General features: G+C 48.9%; 2 protein-coding genes across 11 annotated transcripts in view; one reads left to right on the plus strand and one right to left on the minus strand.

Moving 5' to 3' along the window:
• pex2 (peroxisomal biogenesis factor 2) overlaps positions 1-2,108 on the minus strand; it is a 29,322-nt gene extending 27,214 nt beyond the window's left edge. For all 5 annotated transcript variants that reach the window (XR_005462123.1, XR_005462124.1, XM_038809661.1 and 2 more), the window contains exon 1: positions 1,826-2,108. The gene's annotated coding sequence lies outside the window, so the exon portion shown is untranslated. The remainder of the gene's footprint in view (positions 1-1,825) is intronic.
• Positions 2,109-2,252: 144 nt separating this feature from the next.
• Positions 2,253-20,968, plus strand: part of LOC119972633 (putative leucine-rich repeat-containing protein DDB_G0290503) — a 590,251-nt gene continuing 571,535 nt past the window's right edge. For 3 of the 6 annotated variants that reach the window (XM_038809653.1, XM_038809656.1, XM_038809657.1), the window contains exon 1: positions 2,253-2,720. In XM_038809653.1, coding sequence (XP_038665581.1) covers positions 2,451-2,720 — 270 coding nt within the window. In that variant the 5' untranslated portion in view covers positions 2,253-2,450. The remainder of the gene's footprint in view (positions 2,721-20,968) is intronic. The other 3 variants (XM_038809651.1, XM_038809652.1, XM_038809655.1) reach the window with 1 other exon arrangement.

Raw genomic sequence — 20,968 nt, forward strand, 5'->3', positions numbered from 1 at the left:
ATTGTTCCACTCTTCTTCCAAGTGTCATTTTCATATATTTACAACTGTAAAACTCATCCATATATGTTGTCTTCAGACTGCCCGGCTCTATTGTTCTCCTTGCTGATTCCCTCACCTCCACAAACTCTAAAAGGGTGCAGCACATATCCTGTTCTGCCTCCTCTCATCCCTTCGTCGCCATTACTAACCTCCTCTGATTTCTTATCTCCCAAATGTATTAAACACCTGTCTTTGCCCATGAAACTGGTGGCAGCTTACTCCACTAGCTCCATAACCCCTCCCAAACACATAATTGATTCTGGCCTTGCTTTCATTAGCTCATCATCTGTTCCACCACTGGAGATTGCACCTTTAGTTGCATTAGTCATGATCTCTGCCACCTTCTCCCTACACCTCTCCACCTTTGTGGAAACTTAATGTCTGGATGAAGAACTTGTTGTCGAAGGTGAAGACATTGTGATCCAGAATGAAGCCATCCCCTATGGACAAGCCCTTTGTATACACAGGATCTGCTCAGACGAGGAGGAGCATAACAGATGCTGAAACAAATGCTGAAAGATGCCCTCGTACGAACGGGATATGGCGCTCGACTCATCGATCGACAGTTCCAACACGCCACAGCAAAAAACCGCACCGACCTCCTCAGAAGGCAAACACGGGACACAACCGACAGAGTACCCTTCGTTGTCCAGCACTTTCCCGGAGTGGAGAAACTACGACATCTTCTTCGCAGTCTTCAACATGTCATCGATGAGGATGAACATCTTGCCAAGGTCATCCCCACACCTCCACTACTTACCTTCAGACAACCGTGTAACCTCAAACAAACCACTGTCCTGGCTTGAGATAATTCACACCTCTTTAACCTGGGGTTACCCCTATCTCTGGATCTGTAAAGACTTAATTACCTGTAAATGCTAGCATTCTAAGCATTGTCTGGCATCTTTGAATTTGTCTATATATATAAATATATGTTTCTGGGACATAATTCTCCATTCACCTGAGGAAGAAGTACTTTGAAAGATAGTGTTTGAAACAAACCTGTTGGACTTTAACCTGGTGTTGTAAGACTTCTTACTGTGCTTACCCCAGTCCAACGCCGGCATCCCCACATCATGGCTACCAGAATCTAGTGATCTGTGGTCTCGATTTCCATTTCCAATGACAATTTGAATCTGGTACCAAGTTGAGGGGATCTATTGGCATCCTTCAACAGTGGTGTCATCAAGCAGGGTAAGTAACAAATTACATCAAAGTATTGTCAGTTAGCAAACCGATAAGCACATACCACCCTTGCATTTAAATAACATTTCAGAGTGCAAAATAAAAATTAGGACACAGAAGAAATTAAAATATCATAATCTTTCAAAATATAAAAAAATGTGAATTATATGTGGAGAAAAATAAGCCTCTGAAGACAAGGGGCAAGGTAGGTGAATTTGAGACTTCGCCAGAAAGCTCTCGGTTAGAGGAGTCAAATACTATTTCAGTGGTCTTCCACATTATGAGGTGAGGAAACTAGACTAGCTCTCGTAGCAAGTTAACACCAACCACCCAAAATGCCATGATTCAGGCAAAACCTCAATTTGAGGGCTACGGAAATCATGTGAAAGCGGTCGAAGTACATTTGTGATAAGAGGTTAGGCCTGTACTGGCTCCAGGGACCAGCCACGGGTAGGCCATGGTCTAATAGTGTCCTCTAATTGAGCAAATAAACCGAAACGAATGCTTAAACACGCAAATTCGAGGAAATACAAGCCCCAGACTTTAGTTGAAAGATACAGCTGCAATCCATCGATCAGGTTTCACCAGTTCCAACACCTACCCGAACCTTGCTTCCTCCCGGCCGAGCAAAGCCTCCGTAACCAAGCGACCGTCCGGAATTCAAGGCAACCAATCAGGCGGCAGCTTCCGGGATGTCACCTGTCAAAGGTTACCGACTCAGGGGTGTCAACACAAAACTTTTTCCATCGGATTCAACCGTGTGCGCAAGAGAGGGGAACGGAGGACTGTCTGCGCTCAGGTGGTGCGGTCCGCTCCCCTACGCTCCGCCACGCTGATATCGCTGCGAGCTCTCCGCCGGCCCGCGAGGAAGCGGTTTTCGTGACGTCACCCATTGGCATGGCAACGAACCAAACCGCTGGCTCGAGCGACGCTCTGGACCAATCCGTGGAGAGAGAAGGCGGGCGCTCCAGCCGCCCTCCCCGCCAATCGGTGTAGAGAGGATGGATGGAGTGGCCGCCATTCTCACAAATAGGAGCAGAGGAGGTGGTAGCCCCGCGGCCTTCTTCACCAATAGGAGCAGAGGAGGTGGGAGTTCACGCCGCACATTCCGTTAGATTCAAAGTTTGGGAAGCAGTTCCGAAGAAGGGCGCTGGAAGACTGGCTCATTGTCACAGCTTTTTGGGGGGGGGGGGTGTAAACCGGCTTTTGTATGATATACCAAACCCATGGATGTTGGAGGGCAGGACCTGGGGGGCCGTTTCTCTGATCGGGATCCAACCAGTTTGTCGCATGCCGCCTCGAGCAGCGGTGGTTTTAGAGAAGGTGAATTGCGGCGGGACCTGGAGCTGCTGGGAGCGGGAGGAATGGAATCGGCGTTTCCAGCACCAACATTAGGCAGGCAGAACATGAAACACTTATCGAACGAATTCCAAGGCTTGTACCAGGAAAAGCTGAGACAGCTAGAAAATACAGATGAATGTAATGGTACTTTAAAGGTAAGTAGTCTGCAGAAAATAGCATAAAATTGCAACTGACAAAGTGTACATTTCTCAGGCGCATACATCGGAACTGGTGCACATTTGGAAGAAGAAACTTATGCTATACGTTATTCATACGACTGCTTCATTTTGTTTCAAAGCAAATGGCAACAAGTGCATCTACCTTTAAAAACAATCAGTAAAGTCTTACACCAGGTTAAAGCCCAACAGTTTTGTTTTGAATCACTAGCTTTCGGAGCACTGCTCTTTCCTCGGGTTAATGAAGAGGTGGGTTCCAGAAAAATATATATAGACAAAGTCAAAAATGCAAGACAATGCTTTGAATGCGGGTCTTTGCAGGTAATTACGTCTTTACAGGTCCAGATGGAGTGATTGGAGAGAGGGATAATCACAGGTTAAAGAGGTGTGAATTGTCTCAAGCCAGGACAGTTGGGAGGATTTCGCAAGCCCAGGCCAGATGGTGGGGGGTGAATGTAATGTAACATGAATCCAAGGTCCCGGTTGAGGCTGTACTCATGTGTGCTATAAGTACTCGTACTTGGCTATAGGTTTCTGTTCGGCGATTCAGTGTTGTTGCGTGTCCTGAAGGCTGCCTTGGAGAATGCTTACCCGAAGATCAGAGGCTGAATGCCCTTGACTGCTCAAGTGTTCCCGACTGGAAGAGAACATTCCTGCCTGGCAATTGTCGCGTGATGTCTGTACATCCATTGTCGCAGCGTCTGCATGGTCTCCAATGTAACACGGTTCGAGATCATGCTTGAGGACATGTGACAACACCGAATCGCCAAGCAGAAACTTATAGCCACGTTCCAGACACATGAGTGTGGCCTCAACCGGGACCGTATATTCATGTTGCATTACATTCACCCTCCACCATCTGGCCTGGGCTTGCAAAATCCTACCAACTGTCCTGACTTGAGACAATTCACACCTTAAACCTGTGATTATCCCTCTCTCCAGTCACTCTGTCTGGACCTGTAAAGACTTAATTACATACAAAGACTCGCAGTCAAAGTATCATCTTGCACCTTTGACTTTGTCTATATATGTTTCTGGAACCCACCTCTTCATTCACCTGAGGAAGGAGCTGCGCTCTGAAAGCTAGTGATTCAAAACAAACCTGTTGGGGACCTGGTGTTGTAAGACCTCTTACTGTGCTCACCTCAGTCCAACGCCTGCATCTCCACATCATCTTTAAAAAAAATCTACAGTGAATGAACTATTTGCTCAACTTATGCCTCCTCTGAAAGTAAAAATTGATTGAGACTTCAAAGCTTCATGAATTCTTGCTAGATCACAATCTCCTAATGCATTTGGGCACATTTGCAACCATAGTTCTTTTTCTCCAAATGAAAGTTTTCTGAACTATCCCTGGTATATTTGTAAATGACACACACAAAAGTAAACAGTAAGGAGAAAAATAAAAACAAATTACTGCAGTTGCTGGAATCTGAAAAATAGAAAACACTGGACAATATCAGCTGTTTGACAGTATCTGTGGAGAGAGAATGGAGTTAACGTATCAAGTCTGTACGGCACCTTGTCGAATGCCTTCTGGAAATCCAGATACACCACATCCACCGGTTACCCGTTGTCTACCGCACTCCTAATGTCCTCAAAGAATTCCAGTAAAATAATTAAACATTTTTTAAAAAAGTTATTTTTGGAAATGTTTTTTTATTGAGTTTTGATATTTTATATTCAACAAATTACAAATTATTAGGAAAAAAAAACACACAAAGATTAACATGTATATTTACAGGTAAGCATCTTCATAATAACAACTGTGGCCGCCCCCTTTAACCGGCATACATATTTTGCATTCCCCAATATGGCCGAGGCACATGTTTATAGGCATTTATTTACAATTTGGTTTAGGGCCTTAGCTTGCCATCAGACTGTCGCTTGCGGCTTTGTCCTTCCTTTTTTTTGGAATAATTTTTATTCAAGTTTTCAACAACAAATTTTATGACAACAGAGAAAAACAGTAACCCCTCCCCTCCAATACAAAAACAATAAATTAATAAGAAAAAGAAATGAGCGTAAAACCATGAGAACAAACCCGTAGCCCCCCCCCCCGGCTACCTTCCCCCGATTCCCGTCCATTTTCCCCTGATTCTTGGCCACCCGACTATTCTTCCTCTTGTTCATTGGCCACAAACAGGTCCCGGAACAATTGCATGAATGGCTCCCACGTTATGTGGAAGCCGTCGTCTGACCCTTGGATGGCGAATTTGACTTTCTCCATTTGTGGAGATTCCGAGAGGTCGGACAGCCAGTCTGCAGCTCTGGGTGGTGCTGCTGACCGCCAGCCAAACAGGCTTCTACGGCGGGCGATCAGGGAGGCAAAGGCAAGGGCGTCCGCCCTCCTCCCCAGGAATAGATCTGGCTGGTCTGAAACCCCGAAGACCGCCACTATCGGGCATGACTCCACCCTCACCCCCACCACTTTGGACATAGCCTGGAAGAAGGCTGTCCAGTACTCTACAAGTCTGGGGCAAGACCAGAACATGTGGGCGTGGTTGGCCGGGCCTCTTTGGCACCGTTGACATCTGTCCTCCACCTCGGGGAAGAACCTACTCATACGGTTTCTTGTTAAGTGGGCTCTATGTACCACTTTTAGTTGCGTCAGGCTGAGCCTTGCGCACGTGGAGGTGGAGTTGACCCTATGCAGTGCTTCGCTCCAGAGTCCCCACCCTATCTCAATCCCCAGGTCATCCTCCCATTTCTTTCTTGTTGCGTCCAGTACGGTGTCGTCCCTTTCTTCCAGTCGGTCATACATGTCGCTACAGCTCCCTTTCTCTAGGATACTTGCGTCTAGTAGGTCTTCCAGTAGTGTCTGTCGTGGCGGTTGTGGGTAAGTCCTTGTCTTCTTTCGTAAGAAGTTTTTGAGCTGCAGGTACCATAGCTCGTTCCCCCTGGCTAGCCGAAATTTCTCTGTCAGTTCGTCCAGTGTTGCGATCCTGCCATCCGTGTATAGGTCCCCGACTGTCAGTGTCCCTCCGTCCTACCTCCACCTTTTGAAGGTGGCGTCAGTCAGTGCTGGCGTGAACCTATGGTTGTTGCAGATGGGAGCCTTGTCCGACATTTTGGTGAGGCCAAATTGCTGCCGCAGTTGGTTCCAGGATTGGAGGGTGGCTGTCACCACTGGGCTGCTGGAGTGTTTTTTGGGTGGGGATGGGAGTGCTGCCGTGGCGAGGGCCCGGAGGGAGGTCCCCATGCAGGAGGCCTCCTCTGCACGCACCCACTCGGCCTCTGGCTCCTGGATCCATCCCCTTACTCGCTCGGCTGTTGCCGCCCAGTGGTAGAATTGTAGGTTCGGGAGGGCTAGCCCCCCCTGGATTTTGTTTTTTGTAGGACCTTCTTTGGGATCCTAGCATTTTTACCCCCCCCCCCCCCCCCCCCCCCCCCCATATGAACGCCATGATAAGTTTGTCCAGCGCTTTGAAAAAGGCCTTGGGGATGTAGATAGGAATGGATCTAAACAGGAAGAGGAACCTGGGCAATACGTTCATTTTGATCGTCTGGACTCTCCCCGCGAGGGAGAGTGGGAGTGTGTTCCATCTTTGCAGGTCCTTTTTTACTTCCTCCGTCAGACTGGTGAGGTTCTATTTGTGGATCCCTTTCCAGTCATGGGCTATTTGGATCCCCAGGTAGCAGAATTTGTGTCGGGCCTGTTTGAACGGCAGCCCCTTTAGTGCTGCCCCCCCCCCCCCCCCCCCCTCCTGCGGGTGTACTGGGAAGATCTCGCTTTTGCTCATGTTGAGTTTGTAGACCGAGAAGGCTCCAAACTCTTTCAGGAGCGCAGTGATTCCGTCCATGCTGCTCTGTGGGTCCGAGATGTAGAGGAGCAGGTCATCTGCATAGAGTGAGACTCTGTGCTCTCTGCCTCCCCTTCGGATCCCCCTCCAATTTTTTGCCCCTGTGCAGCTGGAAGTATTGGGAGTTGGTATTGTTGGTCCGTACTCTCACCATGGGAGCGTTGTATAGGAGCTTTACCCAAGCGGTGAACCCTGTTCCAAGCCCGAACCGCTCCAGTAACTCTATGAGGTATTTCCATTCGACTCTTCTGCCTCCAGGGAGACGATCACCTCTTGTGTTCTCTCCCTGGAGGGGGTCATTATCACGTTCAGCAGGCGCCTGATGTTCGAGGTAAGCTGTCTACCTTTGACGAAGCCCGTCTGGTCCTCTGTGACCACCTCAGGTACACAGTCTTCTAGCCTTTTGGCTAGGATTTTGGCCAGTATCTTGGCGTCTGCGTTCAGCAGAGATATGGGTCTGTATGACCCACATTCCGTTGGGTCTTTCTTAGCTATCAGCGAGATTGAGGCCTGTGCTAACGTGGGTGGCAGTGTGCCCCTAGCTAGCGAGTCTGTGAACATCTCCCGCAGGTGCGGGGCCAGCGCTTTCGCAAATTTTTTGTAGAAGTCCGCCGGGAATCCGTCCGGTCCCGGCGCCTTCCCCGTCTGCATGGAGCTAATGCTCTCCATGATCTCTCCCAGTGCTAGTGGTGCTTCCAGATCCCGTTTTCTGCCCTCTCCCACGACTGGTATGTCCAGTCTATCAAGGAACCGGTTCATCCCAGCCTTCCCCGTTGGGGGCTCTGAGGTGTACAGCTCTTGGTAGAAGGCCTTGAAGGTTTTGTTAATCCTCTCTGGTTCTGTTTCCAACGTGCCTCCGGTACCCCTGATTTGCGCAATTTCTCTGGTGGCTGCCTGCTTTCTCAGCTGGTGTGCCAACAGGCGGCTGGCTTTGTCTCCGTGTTCGTACAGGGTCCCGGGCGCCAGGCGGAGTTGGTGCACTGCTTTCCTGGTGGAGAGCAGGTCAAAGTTCCTTTGTAGTTCTTTCCTCTCCGCCAGGAGCTCTACGGTCGGGGCCTCGGAGTATTTACGGTCTACCTCCAGTATGGAGTCGACCAGCTTCTGCCTAGCCACCCTTTCCTCCCTATCTCTTTGCGCTTTGAAGGCAATGATTTCCCCTCTTAGTACGGCCTTAAGCGCTTCCCAGAACGTGGAGGGTGAGACCTCCCCGTTTTAGTTGTTCTCCGTGTACTCTGCTATGGCCCGCGCTATCCTTTCGCTGAAGGCCTTGTCAGCTAGTAAGGCACCGTCCAACCTCCATGTGGGGCGCTGGGCCCTTCCCGTCTCCAGCCGCACGCCCATGTAGTGTGGAGCGTGGTCTGATATCACAATTGTGGAGCATTCCACTTTGTCTATCCCTGGAAGCACCGTTTTCCCCACCACAAAGAAGTCAATTCTGGTGTACACGTTGTGTACTGGGGAGAAGAAGGAGAATTCTTTCTCCCCCGGGTGGGCGAACCTCCAAGAGTTCCCTTGCCATGCTTGAGGTTTTCCCCGTTTTGGGGTTTGATCTGTCCGTCTTTGGATCCTGTACACAGTTGAAGTCCCCCCCCCCCCCCCCCCCCCCCCCCCCAATGATTAGTCGATGCGTCGCTATGTCCGGGATTTCTGCCATGGTCTTTTTGATGAAACTCGTGTCGTCCCAGTTGGGCGCGTACACGTTGACTAGAACTACCGGTGCCCCATTCAGGGCCCCGCTGACCATGACATACCGCCCCCCTGGGTCTGTAACCGTCTTTGTCGCCCTAAACATTGTCCTCTTGCCGATCAGGATCGCCACCCCCCTGGCCCTTGTCCCATAGCAGGAAAGGTAGGTTTGTCGCACCCAGCCCTTTCTTACCCGCAGTTGGTCCTGCTCTCTCAGGTGCGTCTCTTGGAGGAAGACTATGTCGGCCCTCATGTTTCTGAGGTGGGTGAGGACTCTAGATCTCTTCACTGGGCCGTTAAGTCCCCTTACGTTCCAGGTGATTATCCTGGTGGGGGGCTTCTGCTCCCTCGTTCCTGTGGGATTAACCATACTTATCTGGTGGACGCGCCCCTGCCCTCTGGGGTTTCCCTTTGTTAGGGGGTCGTCCAGGATGGCCGCTATCACTGCTCTCCCCATGCGGTCGGGTCTCTGCGCTCCGGGGTTCCCCCTTGTCCCGGGGGCACCCGCCATGGCCGTCCACTGTGTGCCCGCCACGCGGGTAGTCCCCTGCACTCTGGGGGCCCCCTTCGCCCACAGACCGTACTGGGTGGGTGCTCGCAGCGGTTCCTTGTTTCGAGCCCCTGGTTGTGGCACTTTGTAGCCCTGTTCCTTTTCTGGCCTCTTTTGTCCCTTTGTCCCTGCATTTCTCCTCCCCAGTCTCTCGCTCCCTGTGTGCCTCCCCCCCCCCGGGCCCTCCCTTTTCCCTCCTCCCCCGTATACCCCTTCTTTGCCCCCCGTTTGCTCTCCTGACTTTGACGGGTGTTCCCCCCCCTCCCCTGCCTGGTGCCTTCCCACCTGTTGGGGGTGCGCTGCGGCCCTGCTTTGTTGCGTGCCCCCGGCGCTAGCTTTCCTGCTAGTACAGTGGCTCCCCTCTCGGGGGTTGTTGTCTCGCTTCTCCCCTGCCTGGCCTCTAAGGTTTTCTGCCCGCTCTTGCCCCATCCTACCCTGCACCCCTCTCGCCTGCTCTCCCTTCTCCAATACTCTCGTTCCCTCGTGCAGGGGCCTGGCCTCCCACCTGGAGCGGTCCCTTGGGCAGTGGTTTGTTTTTTGTTCTGGGTGTTCCTGCCGGGGGTGGGTGGCCTGGCATTGCCTCGGCCCCCCCCCCCCCCCCCCCCCCCTGTCGGCGTGTCGTTGCCCCTTACCAGGGGCCCCTCGTCCCTACCCCCGCTGGTTGTTTTCCAGTCCGTGCTCCTCGAACCTATCGACGAGCCTATTCGCCTCAGCGGGGGCTGTAAAGAAATATTCCCTGTTTTGGTATGTGACCCAGAGTTCCGCTGGGTACAGCATACCAAAACGCAGTCTGCTCCTGTGGAGAGCTGCTTTCGCTCTGTTGAACTCAGCCCGTCTCTTAGTTATATCTGCTCCAAGATCCTCATAGATTCGGATGGCGTCCCCTTCCAATTTGCAAGCTCTGTTTTCCTTGGCCCAGCGCAGGATTGTCTCCCTATCCCGGTACCGGAGCAGTTTAGCTATGACTGCTCTCGGTTGTTCCCCTGGCTTGGGCTTCGGGCGCAGCGACCGATGTGCTCTGTCCATTTCCGGTGGGTTGGGGAAAGTTTTCCTCCCCACTAAGTTGCCCAGCATCTCAGCCACGTATGCTGTGGGGTTTCTACCCTCGATCCCCTCTGGGAGGCCCACTATCCTTACATTTTGCCTTCTCGAGCGGTTTTCCTGGTCATCTACCCTGCCCTTCAGGCTCCCCTGTGTTGCGCCCAGTCTCGCCACTTCCCTCTCCAGGGCCGTGACCTGGTCGCTCATGTCGGTCGCAGCTTTCTCCACCTCCTTAATGGTCGCCTCCTGGGCTTCCAGTTTCTCCCCTTGGGCATCCAATTTTTCCTCCAGTCTGGTCAGAGCCTGCTGCACCCCTGACATGCCCTGGCCACTGCTGCCTGCACTGCGGCCTCTGCGTCTGCTTTCACCTCTGCCTTGATTGCCTGCAGCTGCTCCCTCAGCACCTCGTTAAAGGCTGCCTTCCAATTCCAGACCCCCTCTGGCCCCAGGGGAGAGGGCACCTGTCTGTCCAGCTCTTTTTGATGCGGCGGTACCTCCGTTCCGTTGCTCCGTGTGCTGATTCGCTCGCCTGAGCTGGCTTGCCCCTTGTCCTGTCTGCTTCTGGTGCCCCCTCTCCCTCTGCCTTGTCTCCGTTCTGGCTTCTGTTTTTTTCTCCCCTTTCCCTTTCATCTTTTCTTCTCCCCTTGTTTTTCTTTTCACCCCTTTTCCACATTTTATTTTTTTATTTGTTATTTTTTTGTCTCTTCCCTTTTTTTTCTCCCCCTCTCCTCCCTTCTTTCCTTTACCACTTTATTTTATTTATTTATTTATTTATTTATTATCCCCCCCCCCCCTCTTTTATGCAACTCCTCTCAGGTGGGCTTACTTTGGATGGGAGAGAGTGTAAAAAGATAGAAAATAATATATATTCCCCTCCTTCCCCCCCCTCCCCCCCCCCTCCCCCCCCCCTCTCTCTTTAACAGTTTTCTTTTGGGTTTTGTTTTTATAAAAGTCCTTTTTTTCCCCCCTTCTTCCTTTCCCCTCACTCACCCAGGATAGAGAGAGAGAGAGAGGCTTTTGTCCAGTCTCTTTGTCCTTGCCTCGTGGTGGTCGGTGGGGGGGTTGGGTCGGGTCGGTCCCCGCTGCTCAGTCCCCGCTGCTCCATTCGGGCTGCCGCACTTCGCGCCCCGCGCCCTCCCGGTGGGGGTGGTTAGGTCGCTGGTCGCTGCCGCCGCCGCCGGCTGTGCCCTGCTTCGGTCCTGGCCGCTGCCGCACCGTTCCTGGCCTGCGTTGGGGGGGGGGTTTGGGGTGGGCCTGCCGCTGCCGCCGAACCGCTCTTGCTGCCGCCGCCGCCAAACCGCTCCTGCTGCCGCCGCCGCCGAGGATCCTCCGCCGACAGGTTTGTTTAGGGGGGGGGGGGGGGGGGGGGGGGGGGCTGCGGAGAGAAAGGCCCCGACTTCGTTACCCTGCGGAAGCCCCTCTCCGTGCGACCGCTCCGCTCGCCGACCGGAAGTCCTGTCAAATAATTAAACATGACCTGCTTTTCATGAATCCATGCTGCATCTGCCCAATAGGACAATTTGTATCCAGATTTCACTGTTTCTCCCCTGATGATTGATTCAAGCACTTTTTCCACTCCAGAAGCCAAGCTAACCAGCCTATAGTTACCGGCCTTGTGTCTAGCACCTTTTTATAAACAGTGGCGTCACATTTGCTGTTTTTCAATCTGCTGGGACCATCCCTGAGTCCAGCAGATTTTGATAAATTACCACGAGCGCACTTGCTATTTCCCCTGCCATCTCTTTCAGTACGCTGGGAGGCATTCCATCAGTGGCAAGAGTCTTGTCTACCTTTAGCCCTATTAGGCTTGCCCAACACCAACTCCTTAGTGATAATAGAACATAGAACGATACAGCGCAGTACAGGCCCTTCGGCCCTCGATGTTGCACCGACATGGAAAAAAACTAAAGGCCATCTAACCTACACTATGCCCTTATCATCCATATGCTTATCCAATAAACTTTTAAATGCCCTCAATGTTGGCGAGTTCACTACTGTTGCAGGTAGGGCATTCCACGGCCTCACCACTCTTTGCGTAAAAAACCCACCTCTGACCTCTGTCCTATATCTATTACCCCTCAATTTAAGGCTATGTCCCCTCGTGCTAGCCACCTCCATCCGCGGGAGAAGGCTCTCGCTGTCCACCCTATCTAACCCTCTGATCATTTTGTATGCCTCTATTAAGTCACCTCTTAACCTTCTTCTCTCTAACGAAAACAACCTCAAGTCCATCAGCCTTTCCTCATAAGATTTTCCCTCCATACCAGGCAACATCCTGGTAAATCTCCTCTGCACCCGTTCCAAAGCTTCCACGTCCTTCCTATAATGAGGCGACCAGAACTGTACGCAATACTCCAAATGCGGCCGTACTAGAGTTTTGTACAACTGCAACATGACCTCATGGCTCCGGAACTCAATCCCTCTACCAATAAAGGCCAACACACCATAGGCCTTCTTCACAACCATATCAGCCTGGGTGGCAACTTTCAGGGATCTATCTACATGGACACCGAGATCCCTCTGCTCATCCACACTACCAAGAATTTTACCATTAGCCAAATATTCCGCATTCCTGTTATTCTTTCCAAAGTGAATCACCTCACACGTCTCCACATTAAACTCCATTTGCCACCTCTCAGCCCAGCTCTGCAGCTTATCTATGTCCCTCTGTAACTTGCAACATCCTTCCGCACTGTCTACAACTCCACCGACTTTAGTGTCATCTGCAAATTTACTCACCCATCCTTCTGCGCCCTCCTCTAGGTCATTTATAAAAATGAAAAACAGCAACGGCCCCAGAACAGATCCTTGTGGTACGCCACTCGTAACTGAACTCCATTCTGAACATTTCCCATCAACTACCACTCTCTGTCTTCTTTCAACTAGCCAATTTCTGATCCACATCTCTAAATCACCCTCAATCCCCAGCCTCCGTATTTTCTGCAATAGCCGACCGTGGGGAACCTTATCAAACGCTTTACTGAAATCCATATACACCACATCAACTGCTCTACCCTCGTCTACCTGTTCAGTCACCTTCTCAAAGAACTCGATAAGGTTTGTGAGGCATGACCTACCCTTCACAAAACCATGCTGACTATCCCTAATCATATTATTCCTATCTAGATGATTATAAATCGTATCTTTTATAATCCTCTCCAAGACTTTACCCACCACAGACGTTAGGCTCACCGGCCTATAGTTACCGGGGTTATCTCTACTCCCCTTCTTGAACAAAGGGACCACATTTGCTATCCTCCAGTCCTCTGGCACTATTCCTGTAGCCAATGATGACCTAAAAATCAAAGCCAAAGGCTCAGCAATCTCTTCCCTGGCTTCCCAGAGAATCCTAGGATAAATCCCATCAGGCTCCGGGGACTTATCTATTTTCACCTTGTCCAGAATTGCCAACACTTCTTCCCTACGCATAATGAATGATAATGAACGTTTCGAAGTCCTCACCTGCCATTGCCTACTTTTTCATCAATTCTCGGCATGCTATTTGTGCCCTCCACTGATGACCGACACACAATGCCTGTTCAATGCCTCAGCCATTTCCTCATTTTTCATTATTAAATTCCCTTCTCATCCTCTAAAGGAACAATGTTCGCCTTAGCCACTCTTTTTAATTTTATATATTTGTAGAAACCTTTGATATCTGTTTCTATAGTTTGAGCTAATTTACTCTCATAATCTATCTTTTCATTAGAGCTATATTTGTGACTTTCTGTTGACCTTTAAAGATTTCCCAATCCTCTAGTTTCCCACTAAACGTTGCCGCTTTGTTTGCATTTCCTTTCAATTTGCTACCCTAGGAGGCTTAGGGGTGAACTTATAGAGAATCTTTTCGAGACTTATAGAGAAACTTATAGAGAACTTATAGACAACACAGAATCGCTGAGCAGAAACTTATAGCCAAGTTCCGCACACATGAGTGCGGCCTCAACCGGGACCTGGGATTCATGTCGCATTACATTCATTCCCCACCATCTGGCCTGGGCTTGCAAAATCCTACCAACTGTCCTGGCTTGAGACAATTCACACCTCTTTAACCTGGGTTTACCTCTATCTCTGGATCTGTAAATACTTAATTACCTGCAAATGCTCGCATTCTAAGCATTGTCTGACATCTTTGAATTTGTCTATATATATGTTTCTGGAACATACCTCTTCATTCACCTGAGGAAGGAGCAGTGCTCCGAAATCTAGTGTTTGAAACAAACCTGTTGGACTTTAACCTGGTGTTGTCAGACTTCTTACTGTGCTTACCCCAGTCCAATGCCGGCGTCTCCACATCATCCTTAAATATCACAGCTACACCACCTCCCTTATCTTCCTGTCTGTCCTCCCGAATAGTTTGAGATCCCTGGATATTTAACTCCCAGTTGTGACCACCCTGCAACCATGTCTCTGTATTGGCCACTAAATCATACTTTTTCGTGATGATTTGTGCCATCAACTGATTTACCTTGTTTCGAATGCTGCGAGCATTCAGGTGAAGTGCCCGTACTCTAGTTTTTATACCTTCTTTTTGAATACTAACACCTCCATTAATAACATCTGCGTTCTTCGTCCTTTTGACCTTTTTCATAATTTTCCATGTAGTTGAATCAGCCTCCCCACGTACATAGCTGCTGCTTTGTTTTCCGTTAACCATTATACTTCCGTAGTTTTACCCTCCTCCGCCCCCCCACTTGCTCGTTTCAAGTCCTTGGGACCGCCCTATTTATCTTTTCTGCTAGGTTGCCTATTTACATCTCTGCAACATTACACATGTCTAATTTGTATCACCCCACTTCCACTGAAATCTTCATCTGGGCACTTATCGATCTTTCGGCTCAAAAGCAATCTCCTTGTTAGCTTCCTGAAATTTAACCCTCCATGAGCTACACGTCAGCTAAAACTGTAAGACAAATTATGCTAACTTTGTCTCTGCTAACTCTTCCCCAAGACATTTTTTTAAATATAAATTTAGAGTGCCCAATTCATTTTTTCCAATTAAGGGGCAATTTAGTGTGGCCAATTCCCCTTCTGCACATCCTTGGGTTGTGGGGTGAAACTCATGCAAACACAGGGAGAATGTGCAAACTCCACACGGACAGTGACCCAGAGCCGGGATCGAACCTGGGACCTTGGCGCCGTGAGGCAGAAGGGCTAACCCGCTGCGCCACCGTAATGCCCGTTCCCCGAAGACATTTGCAAAGTCTTTGGGTTGTAGATGCTTGTGCATTTCTTTCACTCTTCCAACTTTTTAAGAATATCTGTTTGCAATACTATGCTAGAGTGTAGAAGGTTGAGACCGAACTTGGCATTTGAAAAGTTTGTGCATCATTCTGCCTATGCGCTTCGCTGATTGGACGACGGCGGTGGTTCCGGTCATGAAGATAGATAAGACCATCCGCCTCTGCGGCGACTATAAATTGACTGTGGACATGGCTTGGGGGATTTGACCATACCGTGCATCGATGATTTGTATGCAAGTGGTTGGACATGAGCAATGCTTATCCACAGCTGAACCTCAATAAAATTCCTGGACCTACGTTACAATTAATACACACAAGTGACTCTATGAGTTCACCTGACTTGAGTTCTGAGTATCCTCTGTGTGTGCAGTCGTCCAGGACGTTATGGAGAACTTCCTGCGGTTTGTCGTGTGTTGCCGTTCACATAGGCAATGTGTTAGTCACAGGGGCCACAGATCAAGAACATTTTCAGAACCTTGAGGCAGTATTGAAGTACGGCACAAAGTGCGTGTTTCGTGCAAAAGAAGTGGTATATTTGGGATATTGGGTGGACCGTGACAGCCCACACCAGGTCGGCGAAAAGTATGGCCGATCAAAATTGCCTCCTCTCTGTGAGACGCCATGGAACCTTGTTCTTTTCTTTCACCAGTTATTTACGATGGGCGATTTATTCCAGATTTGGCTACCTCCACTTGCTCTTGAAGAAGCGCCAGCCTTGGGCTTGGGGCCAGGCCCAGGTTGTGGTGTTCAAAAAGGTGAAATGGCGGTTGCCCTCATGGAGGGTGTTGAGACATTTTGACTCTTCAAAACCATTGTACGTCATGTGCGATGCTTCTCCTTAAGGCACTGGGATAGTTCTGTCCCATTGGATGAGGGACGGCTGTGACTGTCCCATCACTTTTGCCTCCTGGATGCTGGCTGGGGCAAAATGAAAACTTGATCAGATCGAAAAAGGCCTGGTGGCCATATTTGATGTCAAGAGGCTTCACCAATACATCTATGGCTGCCAATTTGTTAACATCACCGATCTTAAGCCATTGCTCGGCCTCTTCTGTGAAGATCAGGCAATCGCACCGATGCCTCCGCAAGTATTCAGTGCTGGACCTGTTGTTATTGGCTGTTTTCGAATACACTTTTGAACACCACCCAGGGACCCAGATTGTGCATGCTGATTCGTTGAGCTGTTTTCCCCTGCAGATCGAATCCGCGAAACCCCACCACCCCCAAGGCAGACAAGTAATTGCTGTCCTGAATTTTGTGGACTCCTTTCCTGTCACTGATGCATGTGCTCACTACTGTAATTAACAAGGCAAACGGAATGTTGACATTAATTGTGAAAATGAGCGGAGTATAAAAGTAGAGAAGTGTTTTTGCAATTGTATAGGGTTTTGGTGAGACCACATCTAGAGTGCAGTTTTGGTCCCCTTATTTGAGGAAGGCTGTGGTGGCATTGGAGGCAGTTCAGAGGATGTTCACCAGATTGATTCCGGGGATGAAAGCATTGACGTATGAGGAGAGATTAAACAGTTTGGGCTTGTACTCGCTGGAGTTTAGAAGGATGAGAGAGGAATCTGATCGCGGTTTTTAAGTACGAAAAGGGATTGATAAAGTAAACGTCGACCAAACGTTCTCCCTTGTGGGCCAATCTAGAACGAGGGGTCACAGATATAGGTTGAGAGGTGGCATAGATTTAGAACTGAGTTGAGGAGGAACTACTTCTCACTGAGGTGGTGAATTTGCGGGACTTGCATAGTGCAGTGGAGTCTGAATCATGAAATGGTTTCAAGAAGGAGATAGATATAGTTCTGATTTTCAAAAGCAAAGGTGTTGAATGTAGCCACCTGGGGTGGCCACGTCCCGATTACAAAATGGACACATTCCAAAGAATGCAGGGAAAATGGACAATGCTGAGAAAACAAACAGGTGCCAGGTTTGTCTGTTGATTGGAGCTGTAGCTCCCAGACAAGATCGATACTGCAAAGCCATTACCGTACTAATGAGCCATCTCCGGGGACAAAAGAGTAACATTTAGGTAAATGATACTAAGGCAGACACCCCGGCGTCAGAGGAGACTAGAACAAAGCAGGCCAACGGCCACCTAGGACACGCCCAGTAATCAGGGCAGCCACCCGTTTATTGGAGGAAATCGATAGGAATGATCAAGATGCGGTCCAATTAATTGGGGCCAAGTTCAAGGCCCGCCCAAAAGCGCGCGAAGCCCCTTTTGGGTATAAGAAGGATCCCCCAAGAGAGAATCGCTCTCGTGGCCTTGGCTCCTAGTGAGGAGAGACCTGCCTAGCAGCTGCACCAGAACAAGTAAGTCCAAAGTCAACGCACGCTACGAGACAGACGTTCCTAGCTACTATTCCGTACCAACCCCAGCAGCCTCAGAACCGGACAACGGCCATTGTTCCTCTGACTGAGTGGGCGCCCGAAGCTAAGTATAGGCTTTAATAGTAGTGATAGTTTAGTTGGTAGAGTTTTGTACATGAGTATATTTGACTGTGTGTGTAAATAAATGAGCATTGATTTCGAACTTACTAACTGGTGTACAGAGTCTTTGATCAGTATTCGGTTTTGAACCTTGTGGCGGTATCGAAAGATACCTGGCGACTCTTGAGCAAACGTAATTAGAATTAAGGAAGGCGACCATATTAACCGCCATAAACAGAGTCAATTAAAGAGAGAACACAACAAGCAACATGAAGGGATATGGGAACATGTAGGAGGTGGATTTGAGACCAAGACGAGATCAGCCACGATCTGATTGAATGGCTGAGCAGGCTTGAGGGGCTGAATTGCCTCCTTATTCTAATTCCTATGCCTGATGCAAACCGACCCTGTACTTGCCAAGGTGTATTGTCTGGTGCTATACGGTGGGCAGCAGCAACCGCTACCAGGGGAGCTGAAGGCTTTCTCCTCAAAATTGTTGGAGCTAACTAACCTTGGAGGATGGAATCGCCCTGTGGGGCATGAGGGTTGTTGTCCCAGCAAAGGGGCAGGCAATCCTGTTGGACGACCTTCTTAACAGACTTCCCACAGTGTCCAAAATGAAGATGCTGGCAAGAAGCTATGCCTGGTGGCCAGTATTGTACAGGATATCGAGACATTGGCCCAGCAGTGTTCCACCAAAGAGCACCAGAAGCTCCAGGCGGAGGCACCTCTACACCCCGGGGAGTTGCCAGGGTGCCCTTGGGCTCATGGGCATGCCGATTTTGCCGACCCCTTCTTGGGTTCGATGTTTTTGAATGGTGGACACCTGGAGGTCCACAAAGTAGCTTTGTCCTGTATGATGGACTTCCTGATTGATGAATTTAGGTGGTGAAGTGGCTTTGGACAGTTGGGAGGTGAACCATTCTCCACAAATATTCAGCCTCTGGCCTATTCTAGTAGCTATGCATTTATGTGGCTCTTCCAGTTCAGTCTAGTCAATGGCAACACCCAAAATGGTGGAGAATTTGTTGAAGGCAATGCTGCTGAATGTCATAGGGGAATTGTTGGACTCTCTCTTGTTGGCGATGGTACAAATGTTGCCATTTAATCAACTCAAGCCTGGAAGTTCTTCAGGTGTTGCTGCATACGAATGGAGCTGAACTCTGCAACAATCAGTGAACCTTCTAAGCTAATGATGGAGGAAAGGTAATTAATGAAGCAGTTGACATTGACTGGACTTAGTATGCAGTCCTGAATAACTGCTGCAGCAGTATGTTTGGAGGTTTGATCAATTTTTAACAACCCAACTATTTGTGCTCTGAACTTAATACGAATCCAGCCAGTGGAGATTTTTCCCCATATCACCATTGGCCAGCTTCCCTAGTGCCAGATAGATCGAATGCAACCTTCTCGCCCAAGACAGCACGGGACAGCACAGTGGTTAGGACAGTCGCATCACAGCTCCCGGGTCCCAGGTTCGATGCTCGGGTCACTGTCACTGTCTGTGCAGAGTCTGCACGTTCTCCCCGTGTGTGCGTGGGTTTCCTCCGGGTGCTCCGGTTTCTTTCCACAGTCCAAAGATGTGCAGGTTAGGTGGATTGGCCATTCTAAGTTGCCCCTAGTTTCCAAAAAGGTTAGGTGAGGTTACTGAGTTACGGGGATAAAGGAGATGGGGTGGAGAGGTAGGATGCTCTTTCCAAGTGCTGATGCAGACTCGATGGGCCAAATGGCCTCCTTCTGCACTGTTGGATTAAGACTGTAACGTCAGAGATACACAGCCCTGACTGAACTTCAGTGAGCAGATTATTGGTTTGTAAGTACTCTTTGATGTTCCTGTTGATGAACCTTTCTATCACTTTGACGATTGAGAGTAAATTGATTGAAATAGACTTATTGGGTAATGTCCTGTACCTCTCCATTCACCTGAGGCAGGAGCAGTGCTCCGAAAGCTCGTGTTTGAAACAAACCTGTTGGACTTTAACCTGGTGTTGTAAGACTTATATCTGGTAGATGCCGGTCTTGTAGCTGAAATGGAAAAGTTGGGTTGTTGTCAAGAACAACAGCCTTTAGTGTGCCCAGTGCGCTCAGTTGTTTCTCCATATCGTGTTGTGAATCAAAGTGGCTGAAGACAGGCATGTGCAATGGTGGGGCCCTGGCGAGGATGTGAGGAAGAATTATCCACTTGATACTTCTGGTTGTAGATTTATGCAAAGACTTCAACCTTTTTTCAACTTGCATTCTGTTAATATTGAAGATGTTCATGAAACAACTAGTCGTTTAGTTGTCCACCACCATTCATCTGATCTGACTAAATCTGATCGGGTTGCAGAGCTTTCATCTGTTGTTAAGCAGAGCTAAGCAATTCCACATGGTACTTGTCTTGTTTAGTCTGCGTTTGTCTTATTGCTTCACTAGTTTAGTGTTTTCAAACATGCTAGGTGCGCTGTTTCTTGAATGCTCATCTACACTCGTTGAACCAGAGTTGGTCATCTGACATGATGTAAAAGTACATGTTGGGCCATGAGGTTACAGTAAAGTACCTTCTTTCCTGTGTCATTACTGCTAAAATTTGGGGTTCTCACTGCAGTATTTCTTCGCCCTCTGAGATTTCCTGTCTTGTCACAAGGCTCGAATAAGGGATCTATGTTCTGAGCTCTGATTGTGGTTTCAAGCTCCACTTTTTGCCATAGATGTTATAGCTCGTGTACCTGAGTGTTGTCACTTTGATTTCAGTGAAGTCTAATGATAGACGTGTGAAATTATTATACTTTGGCTGCTTGAACTATAGGGCAGAGAAGAGAATAACTAGTGGGCACAATTGTGCTTTTTCTTTAAATGTAAGTTTTGTCTGCAGAGAACACTTCTAACTTTCAAATTCTAGAGTGGACTATTACAAGCCTGGCACTTATTATTTTTGTTTTGGTGGTGGAGAGGGTGTGCAGGAGGGGAAGAATGGAGTGAACTGGATGTCTGGTATGTACAAAGACTTATTGCTATGGCTAAAAGGGCCCAAAACCAAGATACTGAAACTTCTACCCCACTTGTTGGATTTCTGTGTGCCCATTATCTAGAGATCTTGGGTGGACAATAGCAGATTTGGGATTTAGTGATCATGAAGTGTGCATGAGGACACTGACAGTTTAACCAGATTAAATTGTGTAGTTTACTGATGCTACTGGTCTTTATTTAGCTAGTGTTTGTTTAGCTAGGACCAGGTGGCACAGTGGTTAGACAACTCCTCACAGCTTCAGGGACCCAGTGGTTTAAAATGTAGAATTTCAATAGCTACTGCTTGTCTGTACAGCCCAGGCATGGTAGGTACTAAAACATAGATGTTGCTGGATTATTGGAGAGTTACAATTCTTTTTAAAGTTTAGTTTGTAATTCAGGCATGAGATGCTACAATGAGATGCAAACTGATGTAGAATTGACATAGAATGAATTTTGATTTCATGTAAAATGATCCTACAT

Source organism: Scyliorhinus canicula, chromosome 10, assembly GCF_902713615.1.
Source record: "Scyliorhinus canicula chromosome 10, sScyCan1.1, whole genome shotgun sequence".
Classification (NCBI taxonomy): domain Eukaryota; kingdom Metazoa; phylum Chordata; class Chondrichthyes; order Carcharhiniformes; family Scyliorhinidae; genus Scyliorhinus; species Scyliorhinus canicula.